Source organism: Rhipicephalus microplus, chromosome 3 (assembly GCF_043290135.1).
Source record: "Rhipicephalus microplus isolate Deutch F79 chromosome 3, USDA_Rmic, whole genome shotgun sequence".
NCBI classification, from domain to species: domain Eukaryota; kingdom Metazoa; phylum Arthropoda; class Arachnida; order Ixodida; family Ixodidae; genus Rhipicephalus; species Rhipicephalus microplus.
In genome coordinates, this window is record NC_134702.1 from 145,133,966 (window position 1) to 145,152,118 (window position 18,153).

Below are 18,153 nucleotides of genomic sequence, written 5' to 3' on the forward strand. Positions count from 1 at the left end.
GCACCAACTTCTGTGATTTAGGCTGCTTGCAGGATGCAGAGCTTGCCAACTCAGTGGAACTGTGCTGACTCGTCAGGATAATGTTCATTACAGTGTGGCTTTAGCTCAGTTGAGCAAGTCGATTAAATCGCGTGATTTTGCAGTTAGCACTAAGTGCCGTTCTCTCTCAATACCCCCACTGATACTGGAATAATCTCTAATGTTAGCCTTTCACTGAAACCTCACTTTCTACGACTGTAGTCATGTTCCGTAAAAATCCTTCAAAAGCCCAATGGTGCCAATTAACTTGCGCTGGTTCACAGCTGGTGCACTTGCAGCTTGTCTGCCATCTTGTAAGCTTCTCTGTTTGTGAGGGTAAACTGCACTTGCCTAGCTCAGCTTGTGATAACTGCGGTCAGAAGATTAGCTACTGTTGTCTCTGCTGTGTAGCTACGTCTAGCCATGTAAAACATCGTTGGCGCAAACTTGGAAGGGGACGAGAGAAAAGAATCGGAAAAGCGCACACTCGCAACTGACTTTTATTGAACCGAAGCTTCCCTATGTGCACAGAGTGGCTCATTAATTGAAGAACCTCGCCTCTCGTTTTGAGGTCCCTGTCATGTTCTCGGCACCTCGGAGGCTTTCGCGTATTTGTGCTCGTTCGTGTTGTGTACCAATTGCTCATTGTGTAAATAAGCACGAAAGGAAGGATTTGATTTGTTTGGTAGGTGTTGTCTACTTGATCCTGCTCAGTTGTGGCTAGGTGTACATTTGCCAGCCGGGCCGTTGTATAAACGATCACTTAATGAACATGTGCTGTCAATGAGAAACGGCACGGGTTCGCATTTGCCGTGTCATTGTAGGGAGTGCTCGTGTGAATCGCTACTGGACTGTACGAGAATCTTGCGAAGAAGCAAAGACAAAGTGGCACGTGAATAGGCACAGGCGATGTGTATTAGGCAATTTGGTGAACAATTTATCAGTGTTCCCTCCCTGTCATTGTATGATAATGAATTTGCTTTTCTATTTGATAGGTTGTGATTGTAGTTGTTTGGGCTTTTCGTGTAGTTGTGTGCATGCGTGATCTTCGGTTAAACATAAGTCAGTTGCTAGTGTGCGCTTTTCTGAGTCTCTTCTCTCGTCTTCTTTCAAGTTTGCGCCAATGATGTTTTACACAGCCACACACCAACTAGCCCGACAGCATACGTTACTTCTAGCCGTGGTTAACCATAGTCGTAGTTAGCTTGACTGCAATTTAGCCAGTAAGTGTGATGGATAAATGACTTGCAAACAAAGTGAAAATTGGTGTCTTTTACCTGTAGAGCATTCCCCGGCTAAATGCTTAAAAATTGATTGCAACATAGATTGTTTGCGAGCCAGCTTGTTCGTACTGAACATGAAACTGGGCTCTTGGATGGAACAACAAACTACAACAAGCACACGTACGTACAGTTAGCAGCACTGTGTGTGCGATTCTTGGTAACGTTTTGTCCCGTCTAGGCGTGCTGTTTCACGTTCACTTTAAGAATTCAGTTGCATCATAGTGAAGAACAGTGGTGGGTCCCAGAGGGGAGACAGTAGGGGTGATTGCACCACTCCCCACTTCTGAAGCTTGTGTCGTCAGTACCCCACCCCCTTTCTTCCATGCTTGTTTTACACCTCCGGTCACCAATTAGAAGAAATGAGTGGGACCACTGTGAGCATACAGTAACAGTATTTACGTTAAGATGGTGTTTTCGTGATACCCCGCCCCTCTTCCTCCGGTTTTATTTCAAGTGACCCCCGCAAAATGAGTGACTGGGTCTACCTCTGGTGAACAACCAACATGTTAATTATTTAAGTGCATTATACCATGCATTGAGGAGGTATGCATTCTGAATGCATTTTTTTATGTATATAGTGTGTGGAAGAAGCAATTTCCTCTCTGATTGTTTCTTCAATAATATTTGGCTTTTGCTTCTGCAGCCTGACAGGGAAGCCGAAAAATCTGGATGCTGCTTCTAGTGCCAAGGTCTCCAGGGTGGTCAATGCAAAGGAGGCCCCCAGAGTACCAACAGATACAGCGGTTGCAGTTGCAGCAACTCAAATAAACAGCTCTGATAAGTACAGGTGAAATTTCATGTTTTTTTTTTTACTGTGGTATAAAATTACTGATGTTACGTTGTATACTTATAATTTCACTCTTCGAAGCTTTAAATTTAAAAAGTTGAAGAGGTAATGGGGGGTCTATTCTTGAGGTGTCTGATTTGCTGGAACACGTTCAGTTATGCAAAAGTAACAGTGAGTCGTGATGTTATGGTCTGCTTGACCACATCGGGGCACCAAACCCACGAGCGTATTCTCAGCGTAAAAGGAAAGTGCATGAAATTTAGAGTGCGTATGAGCGTGTTGAGGTAATTGAAGAGCGCTGCAGGGAATGCGTACAGACCTTCCAGGGGCATCAGGCGAGCAGCCGCATTAAACCTGATTCAAGGGTAAAGTAATCGGTCCATGCACTGCCTCGGAAATGTGGATCTACAAGCGCATCTCTGGGTGCAGCATTCGTTGTGGCAAATTGCATTCCATCTTTTTCGTTTGTGTCGAGAGTAGTGAAAGCCGTGTGGCGTCAGAATGACGTTGCGGAAGAAAGACTGGAAACAGCCGGCGTGCTGCTCGCCAGCTCCAGCCATCCCGGGAAGGCTGGTATGTCCACTGATTGAAGAGCGCGAGAATAGCTCCGAACCTCTGGCTTCTGTTGTAGCATACTGAATAATTTGCTACTTGTTCACGCAATTCACTTTCATTGCCTTTATATTGAGTGAGTTGCTTAATCATTGTTCACTAAAAGCTTCTTCATTTTCAACTAAACAATTCCTATTTTTCGGTTATTCAAACGACGGTACACAGGTAGACAAAGCTTCAAGAAACATTCATTGGAGAGCTCAATGGTTCACGTGGAGATTGAAGCTCCAATGGATAACTCGCAACTACATGCTATCATTGCCATATCTCGCACTGGTCGTCACTTTTCCCACTAAGCTAGTTGATGCCACTTGCTAGCCATTATGACCCTCTTCATGTGATATCTGTTGTCGCTGAATGAAAGGAAGAGGGTGGATTGACTGCAGGCTCGTTTCTTTGTTATACTAAAACCTTGCCATAACGAAACCGGATATAACGAATCATCAGTTATGACGAAATAAGTGAAGAATAGCTGTGTGATACAGTGTCACAAATTTGTTTATAAGTAATTTTTGGATATAACAAAGTATTTTTGTAGCAGATGTGACTGTTATAATGAGGTTGGAGTGTACACTACTTTACAAAGCCAGCAAACAATGAAGTGGTTGTATGAAGCAATACTTGTAGGTTTTAACAGCTAAAAGCTACAAAAATGTCTCCATCAAAACAATTGGTTTCACTAAGTTCTTTCATCAATGAGGAGCACAGCCCTCACAAACCTTGAAGGTTGTGCTTTGCTGTCGAAAAAATGTCATGGCTTCCTCGTGAGTGTATATCAGTTTTTTTAACTGGTCGATGTTGCAGCATCGGTAGTCAATTAGAGCACACGTAGAGGTCCACAAAATGATGCCCCTCAATCCTACGCGCAAAGTGCTTAAACTTGTGAAGCTTCCTAATGTGCTGCAAGTCTACACCAAGGCATTAATTCAGCGGTATTTTGGATAAAGAAAAGAATAAAAGTGCTTGAAATGTGTCACTGCAACGTTTTGATCACATCAAGTCACAGTCTGGTATTTGGTCAGTGTAGCTTATGGGGCTTTGAGCTTCCCCGAAAACTGTTTAATTTTGCATGGACATGTGCAGTAGAGCTTCGTTCATAGTTTTTGTGAAAAAAAAAATGTGGCAAATAAATGCAACATTTGGGCAAATCTATATCACAATTCAGTAAAAATTGAGGTAGATACATTGATTTAATCAATTCCAAGACATGGCCATATTATTTTGGTTTGCTACTCTTGCACAGAAGCGGATCGTTTTAAACACATTGCAAACTTTTCTTTACATTCTCATTGTCCATTGTTTGAAAGATGTGCAAACTTTCAAGTCCAGTGATAGTTTTAGTTAAGGTAGTCAGTCGGCACCAGCCACCATTCTTGCTGTCGTCAGTTGCCTCGTCCACTACTACTTTCACTGCCTTGCCCCCCATAGCCTCAGCTATAACCTTGGGGACACTTTCCAGCACACAACTTAGGACAATATCACAACAAGGTTTAGGATTAGGCCAGGAGGCTTATTGCTTAAAATGAGTGACAAGTAGCACAAAGAACGAGGATAGTGAAAGCACAAAAATATAGGACGTGTGCAGGTTTTCAACTACATTTCAGGAGTCCATTATAAATGTATAGAAATGCGCATTGTTCAAACATTCCAAAGTTTTTTCATGAAACCTCTTGACATTGAGGCATGATTTGCCCTTCTCACTGGCTCAATTCTACGCTCTCATTTTGATAGAGGTGAAATGCTAAAAGCCCGTATCCTTTGCGATGTCGTTGCTCGTTAAAACACGTGAGATCGTCAAAAGTTTCACAGTCCTCCACGACGGCGTGCCTCATGATTGTGTTGTGGTTTTCAGCGCTGGATATTACTATTGATTTGCCCTTCACAAAGTTCTGTACAATACAGCAAACTCTGCTTAGGACAAGCTGACGCTAGTCGACAGTAATTCTTCGTCCATGTCTTCATGAATAAGGTGCATTCATTATCTTTAGCCGTACCACAACACCAAAAGTCAGTTATTTAAACGGGGACAACAGTTAAACCTGGATATTACAAAACTGACCAATTGAGTAGCAACAGTGAACGTTGATTTTAAGGGGAGACGCTCCTCGAAAGCACTTTTTTTTTGTTATTCAACTTAGAGCTTCAGAAATTGGACCACTGATGCAGTTTTTTCTCCTGATTCCAAATCTGTAATCAGTTTTTACATAAGTGCAATAGTTTGGGAGTTGTGTTTCAAGTAATGGTGAAACTTGATAAGTTTTCCGGGAACTTTCGCGCATACTAAATGTTCATGCAGAGAGTTGTTCAATGGCTCCTTTTGCTCCCTATTAGCCATAGAGTGCCGATATCTAGCTAGAAATTGTGCTCCAACTTTGAAACTATGAAAAAAACATCTGTGTAGCAAAGTACCCTTTTTTTTCCACTCGACCACCATTAAATTTATTAATAGATATTTACAGCTGATAGGTTGTGCTGATTCAAGTAGATATCGGCACCCTACGCACTCTCCTCAATGTGTGTGCCAAATTTCGTCGTCGTATGACCATTCTAAGTGCCCGAAACACTTCCCGAAAAAAATGCAAATTGGCCAAAATTGCGAAATGAGAAAAACGCGTTTGAAAGTTTGAAAGTCTGTATTTACAAAAATGAAAAACGCAGTAGCACGAAACTTGTGCTGAACACATACACACATGTCCAGAGGGAATATCAGTTGTCTAAAACTCTCCAGCACCGTAGGTTTTCCCTTCCCGGCTGGTGCGGCAGGACTCTTCCACCCGGGCCCTCTTGGCTGCACTGCGACGGTGTGCCCTCGCCTCAGCGGTCTGACGCACATTCATCTTGTGCATGCGCATGCTGTCTCGGCGGTCGCTGAGGGTAACCAGGGCCTCCGAAGGAAGCACCCCAAGCTCTTCCAGCACCTTTTCAAAGCTCGCGTGGCCCCGGTTGAACCACAGGACTGCAATGGCTGTGGCTGTTTCCACAGCAGTCCGGGAAGCAAACCGGGTCTTTGGACACAGCAGCCATATTTTGCTGTTCAGGGACTCGGCCGCGTTCTGTGTCTTGCCGTGGAGGCACCGGGCAAGCAGCTTCGCATCTGTGAGACGCTTGTAGATTGGGAGGACTGCCAAACCCTGGGCCTTGGTCAGGAGGGGGGTGTGGCACGGTGCAGGCTGGCCCTGCGCCTCAGCACGTCGGTGCTTGCACCACGAGTCTGGGCCTGCAGGACAGAACTTGTGACTTCCAGCACCGTCTGTTGAGCACGAGTGCAAACATGAGGCCCATATGGCAGTGTACATCTTGTGGACATTTCCCCGATTGTTCACAATGGCCACCTGAAAGTAAGTTTGAAGCTTCTGGATGGTGGTCTCCTTCAGCTTCTCCCCTCGTGGAAGTGGCGTTGGCAGCTTCCGCAGGCCGGTGCCCAGACGTTTCGCCACGTGGTTGGTGCACTCCTCTTTTTCAATTGGAGTGTCAGGGTACACGTTGGCATCACAGACCCCGTTGTAGGCCTTGCTGTCTCCATCGCTTAGGAAGATGGTGAACCGCAGGGGTGTCTCATAGTCCACAGTCCTCTGCCAAATGCGCACTGCAGCTTCGGCCTCCATGGCATGCGAAGAACAGTCGCAATTCTTCTCACAAACGGGATGATGAAACGCCTGCCATGTTTCTTCATCGCCTCCCATGTCGTTATGCAAACTGCACGCCAGGCAGAAGTTGGAAAGCACTTCATAGTCCAGGCACAAACCAGTGTCCAAGGACACTACAGTTCCCACACCATTGTGGCTTTTGTGGCCTCTTTTTTGCCATGTGCCGTCAAACATGACTGGCACGTCACTGTTACCAGCCACCTCTTTGGTGACGCTGCGTGCCCTTTGCATGTTTTCACAGACAGCCTTCACTGCCGCACTGTGAATCTTTTTGCCGATAGCATGGAAGGTCTTATGGTACATAGGGTTTGGCAATCCAACTACTGCACAAAATCGTGAAAGTTGCTCATGCCCGATACCGACGGCACGCGCTGCAAGCACCACTTTCAGGTTCACGGCAAAGGCGTCACGCGAACTCCCGCTGTCGTAGCTTCTGCTTGCACCGCGGCCGCCATCTGACGCGACCCGCTTCGACGAGTACGCGGACGAAAGGATGCTCTCCGAGCACTCTGCATTCTCGCAGTGTAGCTCCAGAAACGCCGAAAGGCCTTTCCGCTTTTTATTCGGTGCCCGAACTGCGAGTTTACTCTCGTGACAAACGGGGCATGCCGCGCCTGCGACGACGGCCGTCAATGCACCCAACTCGCACAGCACTACGCTTTCGGCACGATCGGCATTCGGCCTGACGTCGTTTTCGAATAACGCGATCTTTTTCTGCGATGCACTCACAAAATTCACTGCAGCGTTGATCTCGTCGTCGCAGTTGCCGTGGTCGATGTTAGGCCTACCGGCCGCTGGCCCGTCGCGGACATTTTCGTTGGCGGTGGCTTTCTTGTACGTCCTCCGCCGCTTCCCTCTGAACTTGTTCTTACTTCTGTATTTCCGATGGTCGGCAACGGCCTTTTTCGGGCTTGCCATCGCACGAAAACAGCGAAAAATAACTCCGGAAAACAGTGAAGCGAACTACGGCAAGAAAACACGGGTGCTGTCAGCCAATGGCGGCCCTGCGTTAGTGGCGCGCGGTTTGAAACGGCGGGAAAAGACTGTTTTTGTTGCTTTTTTTTTAGATTTTTCGTGAACGTACGAGACTTCAAGAACCGGGATCGTGGAGAGTAAGGACAACTCTACACGAGCCAGCGGCCGCAATATGGCGGACAGCTCTCTTCGCGGCCCCGCGAGCACGCGAACAGCAGCCCGTTTTGTGTAAATTTCGTGATGCCGCGCGTCACTGCCGCTCACTCAGACGCGTTTTTCACTGACTTCTGATGCTTATTTCGCTGTGATATTTTCAGATGTCAAAATATAATGTATAAAGATGATAAAGCAACAAAAAACAGAAAAGGTGAAATTTGGAAAAAAAACGCGACTTTTCGACCCGCGTCTCCCCTTAAGGGCACGGTCACGATCGCTGGCACGCATGCTATCTCTGCCAGCATAAGAGCACTTTCAATGCCAAGAGACTATCAAAAAAGCACTTTTCCTTGGAGTGGCGGTGTTTGCTTACACTGGCATTTTCTAGGAGTTCGGCAATATCGAATCCAAAAGAGTTGGCTTCCAGCCTTACTTCGTATAACATTTCAATTTGTTGCTATGGCATTCATTGCATTGCATTCAATGCACCATCGTGTTGTTGCCAGAGCTAATTGGTTAATTGCGAAAGCTATGGTCCCGCAAACATGCGGCGCATGATGGAAGTGTGTGACGAGTCGACCTTTGAAGATCCGTCGTCACCCGTATCTCGGAGAGCCTCCATCAGTGCCTGATCTGACATTCCCTAAGTAGAGATGGCACAGTTGTCCACTTAAAAAAAAGAGGAAAAAAAAGCAAAGCTTCACGTTCCCAGGGGCCACTTCATGTGCGTGCATTGACACCATGCTTCTGTGCACGGTGCTGAAAACGAAGAGCGAATGACACGGATACTGTAGAAAATTAATTTGTAAAGTGTGCTCCATATGCAGCATGGTTCATATGTGTGACACTAGCTAGAAGCATGGTAGTGCTAACACAAATATTTTTTGTTTTTGGTTTGGAGGCGTGGTGAACTTCAAGTGTGCCACGGCGCAGCAGGTTCACTTCCAACATGTTGCAGACCACATTTCTTTCCCTCCTTCTGCATCACCGACAAAGGCACGAAGGGGGGGAGAGGAAAGGAGAACAAGTCCCGAGTTAAACGAACAATCAAGTTGGTTGGTATCAAGACTTAGCAACACGCTTCATCTCTGCGTTAGTCGCGCGTACCAACAATTGGTGACCTGTAGTCCGGAACATGGAATACAACTGCGAAGAATGCCCTATAGTGGCTGTATTAGACATGAAGCTTCCTTTCTTTTGAACCAGACACCCGGCACTTTGGTTCACCGAGGTGGAAGCTCAGTTCACCGCACACTGCGCCAGTGCCGACACCACCAAATACCACCACGTAGTGGCTAACATTCCACCTGCCACAGCAAGTAAGGTGCACGACATCTTGCCTGCCCCACCAGCAGATGTGTATAGAGTGCTGAAAGACGTACCAGTTTGTTATCTCACCCCTTCGAAGTCGGTGTGTCTACAGCAGCTACTACTTCGCGAAGCAAAACTGCGCGAGTACCGCTCAAGCCAACTGTTGGGCCAGATGCAGCAACTAGCTTGAAGAACAACAAGCTTGGGCAGTCACTTGGTGCTTTCCCTTCAGGGATTGCCTGCGACCGTGTATATAGACGTCACTGCCTCGGGAGAGGTGGACGTTCATAAGATCGCCAAACAAGCTGACCGACTCTCTCCCCCCCCCCCCCCCCAGCAGTCGCCAACGTCCTTGCCGAAGCTTTGCCATCTCTCGCCTTGCTGGAGATTGGGGCAGAAATTTCTCGCCTTGCCGACACTGTCGCAGCACTACAATCAAGCAGAAGCCAAAGAACACAGTATGCAGCATAACAACAGCGACAGCTGTGCTGGTACCACTGTAAGTTCGGTGGCACTGCACGAAACTGTGTGACACCGTGCGAGACATCAGGAAATGCACCAAGCCTAGCACTGAGAACGACAGGTTCCACCGGCTTGGGGCAAAGTTACTCGTCTGTCTTCTTCCTGACTGATTGCAAAAAAGGCACCCGCTACCTTGCCGACACAGGGTCAAAAGTGAGCGTGCTGCCGGTGTCGCGAGCCCATTGCACAGGCCCGAGCCCGTTGCCATTGTAAGCTGTAAATATCACGACGATACCGGTATACAGGCACCGCTCTTTCTCGCTAAACCTTGGCTTCAAGAGGGCATTCATGTGGATATTTGGGGTAGCCGACATAAAATTTGCTATCCTGAAAGCGGACTTCTTCAGTCACTTTAGACTTCTTGTTAATGTCCCCTCTCTTAAAATCCCCTCTCTCAAGCAGAAACCCTACTAAGCATTTGCCTGTCAGCCCTACGCTCGTGATACGACCGGGCACTGCCAATTTTATGGCTATCTTACGAGAGTTCTTTGTGCTGACGTCGCTGCCACGGACCACCACATTTCTACCACAAGACGGTTCATGCTGCCTGACCCCCCAGAAGCTAAAAGTAGCACATCAGTTATTCAACCACAAGCTCGAGCTCTGCATAATTCGCCCGTTCACTAGCCCTTCGGCGTCCCCACTACACATGGTGCCTAAATCTACATCAGGAATCTGGCGACCCTGCGGTGATTATCGAGCCCTTAACTGAGCAACCCTGCCCTACCGTTGTCTATTACCAAATATTCATGATGTCATGGCCGACGTGCATAGTGTGACACTTTTCTCGAAGAACGACCTCGTATGCACCAACCATCGAATTCCCATGGCCCCAAATGACATCCTCAAAGACAGCGATAACAACACTGTTTGGCCTGTTTGATTCCCTCCACATGCTCTTTCACTTGAGAAACACTGGACAGACATTTCTGCACTTTATTAATGGTGTTTTGCACGGCCATGATTTCTGTGTTGCGTACCTCGATAATTTACTCATGGCAAGTAGCTCATCATAGGAGCATGAATGAGGTCCATGTGCAATCTGTGTTTCAGTGCCTGGCAGAGCATAGAATACTGGTGAACACGAGCAAGCTTGAGTTTGGGGTGCACGAGCTGACATTTTTGGTCGAGCTGCAGAATTAAACCTCATCCAGGCAAGGTCAAAGCAGTTCAGCAATTCCCACGACCCAACACTAAACATCAGCTCCGTGAGTTCCTTGGCCTTGTGAGCTATTAATACAGTTTCATAACTCGGTGTGTAACTATTCTGCTGCCCCTTAACCTCCTGCTGTCGACTCGCAAAGGTGCCGCTAAGGAGCTCCACTGGACAGAGGGTGCCCAAGCAGCTTCCTAGAAGATCGAGAGACGTCTTGCCAACAACGTGCTCCTCATTTACCCACTACTGGGAGTTCTACAGTTTATTATGGTTGACACATCAGACACAGCTATGAGTGCCGCACTTCAACAATGCATCAAAGGAGTATGGCGACCAATCGCTTTTTTCCCCTGGAAACTGTGGCCCACCGAACAGCAGTACAGCACCTTCGCACCCGAACTGTTAACCGTCTACGTGACAGTCTGACATCTCCTGCATTACTTAAAAGGTGCCGTGTTCTTTATCCTAATGAACCACAAACCTCTCGCATATGCTTTGCCGCCACCGAGTACTGAGGGGGACACCAATGCTACTCATGAATTGAGGCAGATGTCATACATATCTCAATTTACCATGGACATCCTCCACATCAAAGGAGTAGAAAAGGTTGTTGCCGATGCCCTTTTGTATAGCCTTGTTAGCGCCATAATCTTGCTCACAGAAATAGATCTAAACAAAATGGCAGCTGCTCAACACAATGATAATGAATTGTGTTGCCTACAAGAAACCTTGACACCGCTAAACCTGCAGTGGTTTTCCTCGCCAGGTACGGAAAGCCTTTGCTGCGACACGTCTACTGGCAAGGCACAACCAATCATGCCCACGCACTTTCGTCACGAGGTATTTGCAACGCTACATAAGATGTTATACCCGGTAATCGGGGCTATGCAAAAGCACCTCGCAGCACGTTTCATATGGCCAAGCATAATCATTGACTCCCAACAATGGACTCCTGAATGTCTCACTTTCCCATGCTCCAAGGTACAGCGTCACTCGATGATACTGTTGGAGACATTTCCTAGTCCAGATGCTTAATTTGACCGTGTATTCGTCGACATTGCCGGGCCGTTGCCATCCTGTCAGAGCCAAATATACTTAACAAGAAAAGGTGTGAATCGGTGTATTAACCATGTTAGAAGCCACCAGGAATGTAGTCATCATCATTCTCCTTGGTGCGCTTTCTTTTCATGGCATGCTTGAAGTTTTCAGTATGCTCATGCTTCTTCTCCGATGCCACTAGTCGGCGACTGTCCTTTTCTGAGCATCTTTCAGTGGCCACAACAATCTGCTGCAGGTGCAGCTCCTTCAATATGGCGGCATCTGCTCTCCCTTTGCCAGCATTGAACCTTGCGACAGCTTCGGCCACAGCAGCTTCAACGGTGAAAAGCGACGAGTGTTTGTTTTTGGACACGAGCGACCAGATGACGGAGTACAGGCTCTCGTTTGGGTTCTGTGTTTTGCCTAGCTGACAATGCTCCAGCGATTTCTTGTCAGAGAGGCGCGTGTAAATAGGCCGCAAGGCATCAACCACATACTCCGGCAAGTTGTAGCGATGATTCGGAGGAGTCTCCTGCTTGGCAACAGCCTTGTTGTACTTGCACCATGACTCTTCACCAGTTGGGCAGTGAGAGTGCTGAAGGCTTGCAGCAGTAGATGCTACGTGATGAAAGGTTTCCCAGACAGCATTATTCATGGCCTCAATGCTTCCTTGGTTGCTTTGTAAAGCCCATCCATAATGACTTGAGCTTTGTGACCAGCTCGCCTGTCAGTTTGCCCTTGCCGCCAAGGCTTGGCTTTTCTTCGGCTCTTTGTTTTTGCAGGAGGTTTCGAAGTGCTGTGCCCATGCGCTTATGCACATGGTTGACACAGTCCTCTTTTTCTATTGGCACAAAGCCATATATCTGTGCCTCCTGCAGACTGTTGAAGGCCCGGCTGTCTCCATCACACAACATCGTTGTGTAGCGGAGCCCATGTTTCTCCAATAAGCAGCCAAATAAAATTTGTGCTGCTTCCACCTCCATTTGCCCTGGCTTACTGGAGGTATTCTTTTGTCAACTTGGGTTGTCCTTCTTCGGCCTTAGCTGGCAGTCCAAACAAAAGTTCTATAGGACGACGAAGTCGAGCACATAACCCGTGAATAGTTCAATCACGGTCTCTACACAAATATGGGATGAGTGGCCCCTGGTCAGCCAAGTCCCATCAAAGGAAACGGCGATATTTCCAGGATTTCCATAGTTGAGTTCGGAACACACCGTTTTCATGGTGCTCGCACAGTCGTCAATAACGCGCGCGGCAGCCTTCCGCGCGGCAGGGTTCATTTTCAATTTCACATAATCCTGGTATGTCTTGGTGTGAAATATTTAGGGCGGAAAAAATATTGTTGAGCGCAGTTTGCCCGTTTCCTGTGCACGTTGCCGCGCGAACCGCGAGCACGTTAATTTCGAAGGGGCCGTGCGCTGCGTTTCCCCCTGCTCTCGGCAAGCTCCATACGGTACTCAGTTTACCGCACACGTCACATGTGAGAACAAGTTTCGCGGCTATGCCATATTCGCGGTCTTCCTTGGAGATTCTGCCAGGCCCGCCACACACACCGCACTTCATACACTGAAGAAGTTCGTTGACCAACTCTAAGCTAATGACCGTGAATGGTGTACTAGGCGTTGCGGCTCCATCCGAGTCTCGAAAAAAAAGACCGCTTGCGTTTTGTGGCAGACTTCGATGAAAGATCTTGCAGAACATCGCTCGCACGACACTCGATGGCCACTTTTTCAGCGTCGGAAACCAGGGGAGTGTCGACGCGCACAGCTCTCGTGTGATCTTTGGACGCGGCTATCGCGGGTGCCGCGACGGTGATAGCGCTGCCACAGCCTGCTTCTTCCGAGTTCTCGGCGGCAGAAGGTCTTGCTGGTGATAAGGTGCGGGCGCTCGGACGCCGTTTTCGCCTTTTTTCCGAACGCATGAGCACTCCGGAACTTCCTGCCATTGCACCGAATGCACTGCCGTTGTTAGGCTTCTACGCAAAATGGCGGCTTGCATGCCGCTGTCTAGCAGACGAATCCTTTCGCGTCCAATAGGAAACCGGGAACTGCCCCACGTGACAAAAACGCATCAAGGATGTGCGAGAGTTACGTTCCGTTTGGTTCTTTCCACTCGCCTCTCGCTCGTTGCGCGACATTTGCTGCTGCCGCCAAGGAAGCTGAAGACGAGAACTTTTCATCTGCTGGCACCTTGAGGAAAGGACCGCTCCGACATCATCTGGATAAAGAGACGTTTATTCCTTTCTCTTCTCTCCCCTCACTGTCCCTGCACCCCTGGTTTTATCCTTTGTCTCCGCATTCAACCACTCTTACAGTCCAATCGTAACGCACCACTCTTACAGTCCAATCGGAACGCACGGATGTGTCTCTCCTCGCCACAACCTCGAAGACCCACCGCCTCTTGCCCACTCATCGGTTCTCCGCCGTCGCTCAGGTTTCTTTCACACCGGTTCCCGGAATGGTCGACGACGGGCTTTGCCGGGTCGTGGAAAAGCGCCTCCGAGTAAGTTCCCGCGATGCCGGGCTGACAGGCCATCAATACAATTGGCCCGTGCGCCAATGCCGTCGCCTCCGCTGATTCCGATTGTCCGGCGGACGCGTACATGTACCTTCTACGTGTACCTTCCACGTGTACCGGCCACCTGCAGCCTGGCTTGGTCTCCTGTAAGGCGCCATAATTGAACCCCTTGGGGCACGGGAGTTGTCGCGTCCTTTGTGGCCAGCAGACAGTCATCGTCCCGTCCCGCATTCCGGTGGCCCTGCTTTCTTGTTGGCAAGGGGTCGCCGGCCGCGGGGTGGGTAACATAAGGTATTCGGCGAACGCACGAAGTTCGAGCCCAACATGCGAGTATTCAGTTTTTCTTTATGCGCGATAGCTGCATTGTTGCTAGATGAAAAACGTTCTTCTGCTAGGAAATGATAATAGAAAAATGCGTCTTTAAAATGAGACCAAAATGGCCATGCTACTTGGTGCGGTTCTCGCGCGCTGCGGCGTTGAATATGACCGTTTTTGAGGTGGTTTTGGAAGCGAAAATGGTCATCAAACTGCCTTTGCGACCCAATAACTCGACAAATACGCATTACAGGGCAATAATATTTTAGGAACAGCTTCCTTAGACCTTAATGATTATGAAAAAAAAAAAGCTTCAAAAAATCGGTTTTTCGGAAAATTTTCGGCCTCCCATACCCGGGTCTCCCCTTAACCTCTGTGGATCATTTCACACTTTATGTCGAGGCTTTTCCCATTTTTTTAAATCGCATTTGAAACGGTTGCACATGCTTTCGTTAGCCTATCATGTTTTTGTTAGGGCTCTCACTTCGGTGTGCTGTCATCCATCATAACTTACAAAGCAAACCAATTTGAGTCCGCATTATTCACCAGTCTGAGCAAGCTCATCAGTACATTGCGGATCGAAACAATGACCTACCATGCGATGAGTAACAGAATTGAGCTATTCCACCGGCAGTTGAAAGCCGCACTGATGGCAAGCAAAGAACACTGTAGGATTGAAGCACTGCCCATTGTACTGTGGGGCATATGCACTGCGTTCAAGGCAGATGTCGGATGCAGTGCTGCAGAACATGTCTACGGCACAACTCTCTTTCTGCCTGGTGAGTTTTTTGTGCCTGACTGACAACAAGCCCACATTCCTGCTGGTAGCCATTTATCACACCTACGTTACATCACGGTGAAAGTTGGGTCACACCGCCATGAAAAGAGGACGATTATCAGCAAAATGCGCTGCTGCAAAAAGTTGTCACTGGACCAGCTTAAGCCAGCCAAGCGCACATGGAAGCCAACTGGTCCACAACAGCAATCTCCGCCTGTCCACCTGAAACCTGCAGAACAATGCCACATCCCGCACCAACCGGAGCGACAGATACAGTAATTCCCCAAGAGACTAAGTATTATCACACACACACAGTGAAAAACGGGCTGGGGCACCAGATCTCGGTGACCTGTAGCCAGTGACCGACCTTGCATTTAACTTTTTTTTTCTCACTAAGGGGGGAGTACTTTTGTGAACTAAGGCACCACGCCGCAGCACTGCCAACACTGCTGACAGAGCTGTCAACAAAGACACATAGTGAGAGAGGAAAGGGAAATGGATCTCAGAGTTGAACGAACAATAAAGCTAGTTGGTATCGAGACTCTCAACACTTTTCGTCTGCGTCACTCGTGCATACCAATAGAGGGAGGGAGAGGGCACATCTGTGCATGCGCCTGTGGCGAAAAGAGTAACGGCTGCACTGGCTCGTGAAGCGCAAGCCAGCCTGCCCGCATCTTGCGCAATAACAAGTGCTCTCTCTCTCTCCTGAAATCGCCGGGGCTATGAGCATGCCGCCACCGTTCTGCACTTTGTCGGTGGTGAGGCAATCGTGGAAGTTGCATGGTCATGTCCAAATGGCAAATTCTGGGGCTAAATTCCCAGATTGTCTATTGCAAAAATTTGTTATATCAAAGATGTCTCCCACTGTTACTTTAATGCACAGAAGTCGGAAATACGTGCGCTTTTATGGGGTAACGGTGGGGAATAGGAAAACTTCACTATACTGAGGAATTCGTGAAATGGAGGCTCATTATAAGCAGGTTCAACTGTTGTAGGGGTGTGCAAATTATCAAATTTTTTAATACAAATTAATTGCAAATGCATAGCTCCAATAATGAATTGCATATCGAATAATCAAAAGATAGAACTTTTTTTCACCAACAATTTTTATTTACCATATATTTATGTTGAAAAACAGTACATATGTTAGCGATTCTGGTCTGTTACTGCTCTGAAAAAATGCCACTATCTCTACTTTCTAGGAAGCTTCTGACTGTGTTGAATAGTTGAGCTTGGGACTGAGATACTTTAAGGTTCGATTCACATGTTAAACATTTTTTTATGTGGGAGCAATGTGTTACAAAACAAAAACCGTTTGTACCTGCATGCCATGATGACCATTCAGTATGAAACGACTGGTTTGATTCGGCATCCACATTCCAATGAGGCGAAATGTCACAGCTGATGGCTGTGCACTCAAAGCTATTATTAAAACACTCTAGGTGGTCAATTGACCAAGGTTTTCACACTACCAGGTTTGTCATGTACGACTCCAGATTTTATCCCTCCCTGTTCTCCCTTGGTCACTGAGGCCAACAGGCATACTTCACTGATCTTTCATCTACACATTAAGGCTCCTTATGTGGCTTGCTTTTGTTCCCTTGCTCAATAGCTACCGTAAAAACGGAGATATAGATAGGACCGCAATATAGGTTGACCCCTCAAACTTTGAACTCTGAAAAATAACTTTTTAAAAATCGCAGAGTATCGTGGTACATTCCTAACTTTGTAAATACGCGAACAACCAGCTGCACCGGAGTAACATTTCTTCTTATTTGGGCACTAATATTACGTAGTTAAACACCAGAAGACTACAAAGAGCTGTCACTCAGACTTGTCCGAACTTCAGTCCAACGACGTCTGTTTTCCACAAGTAACGTCCAAGAGTGCATCGTCCTCTGTTTTATTCGGTGCATAACTGATGCAGCATTTGTGGGAAGACGAAAGTACGCTGCCTCAGTGCAATGCCTTTCCGTTTCATAAATAGGTGCACCCACGATGGCGATCCCTTGAGTTACTCTTCGTGAGCCCAGAGTCGCGCACTATCTCGAGAGCTTTCAGGCGGATACGTTATGCTGTTACGGGTAGCGACCTTACACGCAGCTCCCGAACGAATTCAGCGAGTAGCATTTCTAGTTTGGGGTGCACAGCATTCTGTACACGAAATGTTGTTTGTTTTTTGGTTGCTGCTGAATGTGTTGTACTGCTTGTGGCTCCTCCAGTATCAAACGCTTTTCTCAGATGCACTGAATTCTAGTTTTGCCGCCAGGTTGCATTGTGCTTCAGCACACTCGTTAACTTTTTTCTTAAAAGCCTATCCATGAACTTTCGTCGACTGCTACTCATTTCTGAAAGAAATAGAAAAACCGCAGACTTACAGCAGATAACCGAGGCAAAATGGCGTTGCTAGAACACTGCAGGCCTTGCCTAGCCTTGTCCAATGACTCGGCTGCTTATGCTCATGATGGCAATAGATAGAGGCTTTCAACGTCAGCTGCCCATTCTTGTTATACTTTCACATTTTCTTCTGCCAATGACCGGTACACAAGACGAGGGTCAACTTTTCATTGTGTTTTCATTGCATCGAACGCAAATTCGATTTATATTCCGGTTTTTACGGTACATATACGCGCTTGCCATTTTACAATCAAAAGTGCTCTGTCACGCTGATGGACTTGCAATAATGATCAGGCCGTACTGGGCGCAAGGTAATAACACAAGGAAGGCCTGCAAGATGGATGATTACTTTATGCGACAATAAGACACCCCTAGTAGGCCTTTCTTTTTTAAATTGAGCCACAACTGCCACTGGCAAGGGCACTATTTTGCTGCAATGTGACCACCTTTGATGCATAGGCTGCTGATGACGCTAAACTGACGTTGGCAAAAACAGCGAGGTTGCTGAAACATAGTTACAGAGGATTGATTGCACGAGATACTGCCTTGAGAGTTTGATGCACGTATTACAAATTTCCAAAGGTGCTGTTGGGAACGCGGCATAAGCATGTAGCGAGTGCCTCAAATTTTTCTCACCTTAC

The 18,153-nt window shown here is 47.4% G+C and overlaps 1 protein-coding gene across 1 annotated transcript in view; it reads left to right on the plus strand.

Annotated features, from left to right (window-relative positions):
• LOC142802989 (uncharacterized) overlaps positions 1–18,153 on the plus strand; it is a 92,957-nt gene that overhangs the window by 65,175 nt on the left and 9,629 nt on the right. The window contains exon 7 of the mRNA XM_075888082.1: positions 1,945–2,088. Within this exon, the coding sequence (XP_075744197.1) occupies positions 1,945–2,088 (144 nt within the window). The remainder of the gene's footprint in view (positions 1–1,944; positions 2,089–18,153) is intronic.